The sequence below is a fragment of the Coregonus lavaretus genome (genome assembly GCF_964263955.1).
Source record: "Coregonus lavaretus genome assembly, chromosome: 19".
NCBI lineage: Eukaryota > Metazoa > Chordata > Actinopteri > Salmoniformes > Salmonidae > Coregonus > Coregonus lavaretus.
The window spans coordinates 27800747-27810363 of NC_140006.1; the positions used below are offsets into that span (position 1 = coordinate 27800747).

Consider the following 9617-nt stretch of genomic DNA (forward strand, 5'->3'; position numbering starts at 1 on the left):
ATTGTATGCAAAATACTTGAGATACTTTTTAACAGATCCTGACCAGATAAATATTTTGCCTGTCACAAAAGTAGTTTTTTGCTCTTGTGAAAATGTGCAACATAACTTTATTCATCCTAGAGGGGAAAAATATAACAGCATGATAGACTGGAATATAATATTAACCCATTTACTAATGGCTCTCCAGATCTGGATGCTCCTACTAACCTCTTGACCAGAGAAGTGACCGAGGATACAGCCGATGTGTCGTGGGACAGACCTCTAGCGGACATCGACGGCTACATGATCAGCTACAGCTCTGCTGACGGCTCCAGTGGGGAGATCCCTGTGGGGGCAGACATCAACTCCTACAGGTTGAATGGGCTGAGACCTGGAGTCATCTACACAGTCTACATCTGGGCTGTCAAGGGCTCCCGGGTCAGCAGGAAGAGCTCCATTGTAGCTGAGACAGGTCACTAACTAGTCTCATACTTTTTGAGTGTGAGGGGTGAGATCCCACACACTGTACAGTCGTGGTCAAAAGTTTTGAGAATGACACATACTAATTTTCACAAAGTCTGCTGCCTCAGTTTTGATGATGGCAATTTGCATATACTCCAGAATGTCATGAAGAGTGATCAGATGAATTGCAATTAATTGCAAAGTCCCTCTTTGCCATGAAAATTAACTTAATCCCCCCAAAAAGATTTCCACTGCATTTCAGCCCTGCCACAAAAGGACCAGCTGCCATCATGTCAGTGATTCTCTCGTTAACACAGGTGAGAGTGTTGACGAGGACAAGGCTGGAGATCACTCTGTCATGCTGATTGAGTTAGAATAACAGACTTGGAAGCTTTAAAAGGAGGGTGGTGCTTGAAATCATTGTTCTTCCTCTGTTAACCATGGTTACCTGCAAGGAAACACTTGCCGTCATCATTGCTTTGCACAAAAAGGGCTTCACAGGCAAGGATATTGCCGCTAGTAAGATTGCACCTAAATCAACCATTTATTGGATCATCAAAAACTTCAAGGAGAGAGGTTCAATTGTTGTGAAGTAGGCATCAGGGCGCCCAAGAAAGTCCAGCAAGCGCCAGGACCGTCTCCTAAAGTTGATTCAGCTGCGGGATCGGGGCATCATCAGTGCAGAGCTTGCTCAGGAATGGCAGCAGGCAGGTGTTAGTGCATCTACACGCACAGTGAGGCGAATACTTTTGGAGGATGGCCTGGTGTCAAGAAGGGCAGCAAAGAAGCCACTTCTCTACAGGAAAAACATCAGGGACAGACTGATATTCTGCAAAAGGTACAGGGATTGGACTGCTGAGGACTGGGGTAAAGTCATTTTCTCTGATGAATCCCCTTTCCGATTGTTTGGGGCATCCGGAAAGAAGCTTGTCCGGAGAAGACAAGGTGAGCGGAACCATCAGTCCTGTGTCATGTCAACAGTAAAGCATCCTGAGACCATTCATGTGTGGGGTTGCTTCTCAGCCAAGGGAGTGGGCTCACTCACAATTTTGCCTAAAAACACAGCCATGAATAAAGAATGGTACCAACACATCCTCCGAGAGCAACTTCTCTCAACCATCCAATAACAGTTTGGTGACGACCAATGCCTTTTCCAGCATGATGGAGCACCTTGCCATAACGCAAAAGTGATAACTAAGTGGCTCGGGGAACAAAACATCGACATTTTGGGTCCATGGCCAGGAAACTCCCCAGACCTTAATCCCATTGAGAACTTGTGGTCGATCCTCAAGAGGCGGGTGGACAAACAAAACCCCACAAATTCTGACAAACTCCAAGCATTGATTATGCAAGAATGGGCTGCCATCAGTCAGGATGTGGCCCAGAAGTTAATTGACAGCATGCCAGGGCGGATTGCAGAGGTCTTGAAAAAGAAGGGTCAACACTGCAAATATTGACTCTTTGCATAAACTTAATGTAATTGTCAATAAAAGCCTTTGACACTTATGGAATGCTTGTAATTATACTTCAGTATACCATAGTAACATCTGACAAAAATATCTCATAACACTGAAGCAGCGAACTTTGTGAAGACCAATACCTGTGTCATTCTCAAAACTCTTGACCACGACTGTAGAGATGTTAGTTCATGAGTCGTCTTTGTTCAAGCTTTCCATAACCTGTAGGTAGATAGGACTGAGGTCTGAACAGACAGTTCAGAGCTTCTGCTCCTTTTTATAACCTGTAAGGAACACAATATAATGTCTATACTTGGCATGTAGGTTTGTCACTTATGGGTGGCACAAATTGGGATATGGGGGAATGGAATGGGCAGGGTATACACAAATGAAATACTGTAGTACAATATTTAAGTGATAATGCACGAGAAGCTGGTGTTTGGAGGATATATTGGCATGGTTGTTGTTAGGCCTGTGTCGAAGTCGAGTAATACTATAGTAATTGCTGTAGTGTTTTTGGGGACTGTAGTGTTTTATGACATTACTGTAGTATTTACTGTAGTATTGCAGTCTGTAGTATACTGTAGTATTTACTATATTATTCTACAAAATTATATAGTAAGTACTACACATGACCGAGGGATACTACGTTGTGTAGTATAGTATACTACAGTATACTATATAATTATATAGTAAGTACTGTAGTATTCTATAGGAAACTGTAGTATTTGTTCATGTCCAACTACATGCCTAAATCCCCAATTAATGGAAAATAAAATAACTGTCTAAATCCATAATTTAAGATAGTGCCTATATTTTGCCTTATTTTGGGATGAGGGCACATGGCTAGGTCTACACAAGAGATGGCAAGGCACATAGACTTATATCGATATTGGACCATTTATGAGGCCTGAAAACCTCTGACAAACGATGATTTTGGTGTGTGAACTGTCCCTTTAAAGTATCTCTTATACAATTAGAGTGATTTACAAGTCTCTCAGGTACAGCATGTGTTGATACAGTAAATCAATTAAATGTCACAAACATCATGACATAACACAGAAGAGCATTAATCCTTATATCAATGCTTCTCCAGATCTGGATGCTCCTACTAACCTCTTGACCAGAGAAGTGACCGAGGATACAGCCGATGTGTCGTGGGACAGACCTCTAGCGGACATTGACGGCTACGTGATCAGCTACAGCTCTGCTGACGGCTCCAGTGGGGAGATCCCTGTGGGGGCAGACATCAGCTCCTACAGGTTGACTGGGCTGAGGCCTGGAGTCATCTACACAGTCTACATCTGGGCTGTCAAGGGCTCCCGGGTCAGCAGGAAGAGTTCCACACCAGCTGAGACAGGTTATCTATTTGCCCTGGGGCTCCAGTCGACAGCCAAGTCTTGATGATAATTCCACGCATTCATTGTCCAATGAGACAGATAGTCATTACTGAACAGGAGCTTATCTTGTGGAGGCATAATCGTTGAGGAGCTGCAGGTTCCTCCGCTCTTACTGGAATTCTGGTAAACTCTGACTAACAGTTCAAGGATCTGCTCAATATGTGAGACAAACAGTGACCTTTATTGGAGAATAGAGATGGAGGAATGAAAGGCATGATAAATACTACATAATCTTATTCAACCGTCCAATGACTGCAACTGAACAGTTTCATTCATTCTATCTATTTGACTGAATTGCTTACGTTTTGGGACCTTCTTTCCGTAGAAATTGATGCGCCTAAGAACCTAAAAGCGTCAGATGTTAAGCTGGATGCTGCGACCCTGACCTGGACTGCTCCCTTAGCCAGAATAGATGGCTACATCCTCACGTTCAGAGCTGAGGATGGCACATTGAAGGTACTTTGATTCTCACTAATTCACCCTCTAGTAGTTGTAAACAGTGATGTATCCAATGTTATGATATCTGTACATAGCTATAGAAATCTATTATTATTGCCAGTTATATTTTTGTAGCTTTTAGTATTGTAGGTCACAATGACCTTTCATCCTTTTGGTATTTGGTATTTTATTAGGATCCCCATTAGCTGTTGCAAAAGCAGCAGCTACTCTTCCTGGGGTCCACACAAAACATGAAACATGACATAATGCAGAATATTAATAGACAAGAACAGCTCAAGGACAGAACTAATACATTTAACTACGGCACACATACACCATGAATGCTGCACGGCCAATGCAGACGTCGGATTGACCATGCAGCGCTTTTTATGAGATAGAGGGGCGCTGTTTCGCTCGCTCAGAAGTTTTATCTGAGATTGATGTGTCTTTCTGTCGGCACGTGTCTCAGGCAAATAAATGATCAATATTTAAAGGGAAGGAGGTACGGTAGGGCGAGCCAGGCCCCCTAAGGCCCACCCACAACGCCGGGCCTGATCCTATATAAGGTGTGCATCTTGTGCAAAAAAAAAAGAAAACTGTGTTATACCCCTGACCTCTAGTGGTAAAAGATTGTAAAATCAACCAAGGATTATAATTATTATGTGTTCTGAATAGACTTTGGAGAAGAAGCTGAGGGCAGGAGAGAGCAGGTTTGCCATGTCGGGCCTGGAGATGGGAAATAACTATATCGCTACCCTCCTCGCTTACAGAGGAGCAAAGAGGAGCAGAGTGATAGAGATCACATTCAAAACAGGTACGATGTGCCCTCTATGAACGTCCTCCCTAGACCAAACTAGTCTGATTTATTCACATATCAGTGTGGTGATGTTTGCATTTCACTAAGCTATTGTGCTATTAATGTAGTGTAATTAGTAATGTTTCATTCCTTTCTCATCTTTTAATTGGTCACTTGTGAAATATCACTGACAGCCAACTTTCCGGTCAATTTGTTTATTGCTATATAATGTAAATGAGTTAACACAATTACTTTTTCCCCCCTGAAAATGAAAGCTTACTGACATCATTTTACTTGTACCTTTAACAGTGGGTTTGTTGTACCCATTCCCCATGGACTGTACTCAGATTAAGATGAATGGCAACATGGCAAGTGGAATCTACACCATTTATATCAACAGTGATCGCACCAAGCCCATGGAAGTGTACTGTGACATGGACACTGATGGCGGTGGATGGGTGGTACGTTCAAGCTAAAGTACATTATATGATTTATGGTATTGATGGCTGAAAGAAAGTGGGTTAGATGTCTGCTACATGGACCATTACTCTCATCAATATAAACTGTCAATCAACGTTCAACTTAAAGTACATTATATGATTTGATAGTATTGATGGCTGAAAGAAAAACCTTTCTGGATAGATTGACCATTACTCTCATTAATATAAACTGTCAATCAACTTTGTGTGTGAGCAAAGACTGAGATATACAGTATATCACTCCCCAGGTGTTACAAAGACGCAACAATGGACAGATGGACTTCATGAAGCGCTGGAGACCGTACATGGCCGGCTTTGGGAACATGACCGATGAGTTCTGGCTCGGTTAGTACTGGATAGGCATCCTTTAAATCTCTTGTATCTAAATAGGACTGTTATGTCCCTAGGAGTTCCTCTCATGGAATTGAAATTGATGATGCTGATGTTGTTGATGATGATGATGATGATGATGACAACCACGACGATGATGATGATGATGATGACAACCATGATGATGATGATGATGATGATGATGATGATGATGTAAATGTAATAAGCCCTCACAATTCTGTTACTCTAACCCATAGGTCTGGACAATATATATGAGCTGACCAATACTCCCACCCAGTATGAGCTGCGAGTGGACCTGGGTGTGGGTTCAGAGAAGGCCTATGCTGTCTATGACAACTTCAAGATAGCCCCGGCAAAGCAGAAGTTCAAGCTGACCATTGGCAAATACAGAGGAACAGCAGGTGGACCAACTCTTTGCATCTTTCAAACAATTTGTTAAAGAATACATGCAGAAATGCTCTAGACATTCACACTCCAACCCACACACATACCTATTATCACACAATACCTTGAATACCATTTTTACAATGGTTTGCTAAAAAGACAAAAAAGCAGCCAGTTTGAAGTCTACCTGCCGTTTAGGGGCCTTTTACCACTGGCCTTCTCTGACTTGGATTGCATACAATAATTCTGTGAATCTGGTATATGATTGTTTTCCAGGTGATGCCATGAACTACCATCAAGGTCGCCCTTTCTCTACTGTTGACAATGACAATGACATTGCTCTTGGTAACTGCGCCCTTACTCATCGTGGTGCTTGGTGGTACAAGAACTGTCACCTTGCCAACCTGAACGGCAAATTCGGAGACAACCGACACAGCATGGTAAGAAGTGTTCTTCTTATTTCTTATTTTTATTTATTGTCTGTTATTGTTTTGTAGTACTACATTGATATTGATTACTGCATTGTTGGGTTTAGAGCTAGCAAGAAAGGCATTTCACTGTACATTAAAACTTGAAACTTGAAGTGTGCTCTTTAGTTTTCTGGGTGTAGTGGGAGATTGTACCAGCAGATGGCGGTAATAGAATAATACAGAATCTATGGGAGTTGCACATGAGCGTCCTGTAGGGGCTTTCCAATCTTAGTTTGAAATGGCTATGTCCTAGATCTATCAACTCCTTTTTTCTCAAAAAGCCTTATAAATAGCAGGGGCTAATAGATAACTTTCATTCATAGAAAGTCTAACTAGAACTGTTGTTGTCTCACAAGAACTGTTTGTGTGTCTCTGCAAAGAAGAATGTTGGGAGAAAATTGGAGGGTATAGTTTTGTCCTGTCACATTATACCATGTTTCTCTTAATAACATGTTTAATAATTTTACATCCGTCTTGGTGTAGGCAAAACCAACAGAGTTAATAGAAGTTTCCAAAGTAGATAAATCCACCCGTTTACCTAATGTTGATACAGTTGAGATATTTGCTGAAATGCTCATCAGCATGTGTCATTCAGTATCATGAAACAACTGCCTGACTGGCTAATCTAATGTGTGGCTGTGCCTCTCTTTACCGGGGGGTGGATTTATACTATCCCTAGAACATTTTCAATAAGTTTGTGCCTGTCTTGGCGTACACTCTTAGAAAAAAGGGTTCCAAAACGGTTCTTCGGCTGTCCCCATAGGATAACCCTTTTTGGTTCCAGGTAGAACCCTTTTTGGTTCCAGGTAGAACTATTTTGGGTTCCATATAGAACCCAAGGGTTCTACATGGAACTCAAAAGGGTTCTACCTGGAACCAAAAAGGGTTCTTCAAAGGGTTCTCCTATTGAAACAGCCGAAGAACCCTTTTAGGTTCTAGATAACACCTTTTTTCTCCTAAGAGTGTAGGCTTATCAAAGACTGAAGCAGAATGAAAAACTGCCTGACTGTGTAATCCAATGTGTTGTCCTGTCTCTCTCTAACCTCTACCAGGGTGTGAACTGGGAGCCATGGAAGGGCCACCTGATGTCTCTTGATTTCACTGAGATGAAGATCCGGCCAGTGGGCGCCGCCAGGAAGAGGAGGTCACTTAGCAGCAGAACAGCTCCCAGAAAATAGTCCCTCTGATTTAACTAAAATATTCAATGGGAACCTCGTTACAAACCAGGCAGACTAGCTAGAGCCTCAAATCAGGAACTTCACTCTATCTCAAGATTACTGTACAACTTACCTTCTGTAACGTATCACATGGCTGTCTTTATTTTGAATAGGGGTCCCTTTTGTGATAGCAAATTCATCAGGGACCCCCTAATAATTAGAACACAACTCGAGTGAGATAAAAATAGTATACAAGGAGTTTTACTATGACTTCGCAGTGCATGGCCAGACGAACTAAGTCTCAGGCCCTGGGAAGGAACGTTAAACATAAACAATTTTTTTAAATTACTTTGACAATCCCTGAACTAGATGACCCAATGACACCATGTCTTTAGGATAGTTATACCGCTCTTGTTCACATTCATAACATAGCATAGACCCTGACCCTCTCTTCTAAGGTTTTGTCCCCAGCCTACTCTGAGTTAGCTAGATATCACATGTATAGGAAATAGAATGGATGATATGCTCCTCTGCTTGTAAGATTGTATTTTCAAATGTGTATTGTAGTTGTTGTATTATATTCATGCCACACATTCTCAGAGAAATAAAGTCCCTTAAAAAAAGAGATGCTTTTTAGCACTAGCATCTACAGTATGCCTGCAGTGAGTGAGAGTGTTTTTTGAATGGGACATGGCTTTGCACAGTGTTTATCAAATAGTTAATCAACAAATTCTAATTCATACTTGAATGTTACATGCTCACTCAAATACTAAGAAGAGGAATAAAGTGGAATATATTTTATTTCATAAGCATATTTTCATATGCAGTTCTCTTTCCCAGAAAAAAGGTTAGACTTGCAGAAATGGTTAGTTTTGCAGTTTCCTTTAGTTTTTTACCATTCATGTCACATTGTGACATGACTGCAGGGTTAACCCGATCTTCATACAGGATATTTTAAAATGGTCCCTATTTATGTAAATTTTGAATTGACGACTATGGTTTTCTCTTTGTCAGACGGTCTAGGGTAGCCTACACTTGAGTTGTGTATCATCTACCACAAATTAAGCGCAGCAGGGTCAGACAGGGAACCCAAGTATTGGCTCCAGTGATGCATCAGCTGAAATCGCACCAATCATATTCTACAAACACTTTCTACCTTAATATGGAGACCTATTTAAGGTGATCAGTTTACTCATTCATTCTCTGCTGCCTCTACTGCTGTTGGTCGTTCGATACCATGCGGTTGCATTTCCTTGTATACGCTGGTGTTCTTGGTGACATGCTAATGCTGTAACATGCATACTCGCCATACATGTCTGTGTTCTGCTAGCTAGATAATTATTTGCTTATGTTCTGTAGCCAGTGGCCAGTCGTCATTTAGAGCCCCACCTTTTTTGAGCCCCACCTGTAATTCTGGCATTAATTTGTGTCAGATATCCATTTAGCAAACAATGTGAAAAAAATATCCTTGATTTAATAAAGCAGTATACAAACTTGGTCTCTTTATTTGAGTAAGGCAGCTCCCAAATGCAGCTGTTTCAGCCTAGCTCAGTGCTTTCTGTGGTGGAGTGGCAGCCAGCAAAAGCACAGAGCGTAGGCATTGTTAATCTTCTCTGGTTGCGCCATGATTGGCTCAGGGTTCTGTCACCCATGGGAACACTACATCACAGCAGAATCTATGGGAGAGCTAGGCAGTTCATGCCCCGTTCACTTCTACTGCCATAGATTTACAGTAGAAGTGCCCGTCCAAGAAGGCTCAAGGTCATTGGCACAGATAAAATGTCAAATCACGTAGCTTTGATTGGACTGATCACTTGAACATCATACTTTAAAATCTTAGCTAGCTAGATAGATAAGCAGTCATCATCATGAATCACCTCGACAATCTACTGGCAAATCCTATTCAATCCTTGTCATATGAAGAGAAATCAGAGATAAAATCTATCGGTGCTCATTGGCCATTGAACATAAACATTACACAAGAAGTCGGAAATCGCAAATTTAACAATGAGTGATTTGAAAGGAAGCAGTGGCTAACTGCAAGCATCACAAAGCAATCAATATTTTTCTTCCCCTGCCGGCTATTCGGTGGAGAGGGTGTGGTCCATGTCTGGGTTTAGGGATTTAAAACATCTGTCTGAAAGGGTCTCAAAACATGAGAATTGTGCATCACATGTAGACTACACTGTTTAACTGGGATTACTGGGGAAATCAAACATTGGGGCGCAGCTAGACCCCGCATAT

General features: G+C 41.6%; 1 protein-coding gene across 1 annotated transcript in view; it reads left to right on the forward strand.

Moving 5' to 3' along the window:
- The window catches only part of LOC311146652 (tenascin-N-like), a gene marked incomplete at its 5' end in the record, with an annotated part of 32553 nt that extends 23689 nt beyond the window's left edge, over positions 1 to 8864 (forward strand). Inside the window, 9 exons of the mRNA XM_084183183.1 lie at positions 188 to 451; positions 2995 to 3258; positions 3624 to 3754; positions 4412 to 4550; positions 4842 to 4993; positions 5260 to 5356; positions 5599 to 5763; positions 6023 to 6186; positions 7269 to 8864. Coding sequence (XP_084039309.1) covers positions 188 to 451; positions 2995 to 3258; positions 3624 to 3754; positions 4412 to 4550; positions 4842 to 4993; positions 5260 to 5356; positions 5599 to 5763; positions 6023 to 6186; positions 7269 to 7394 — 1502 coding nt within the window. The 3' untranslated portion in view covers positions 7395 to 8864. The remainder of the gene's footprint in view (positions 1 to 187; positions 452 to 2994; positions 3259 to 3623; positions 3755 to 4411; positions 4551 to 4841; positions 4994 to 5259; positions 5357 to 5598; positions 5764 to 6022; positions 6187 to 7268) is intronic.
- Between the last annotated feature and the right edge of the window lie 753 nt (positions 8865 to 9617).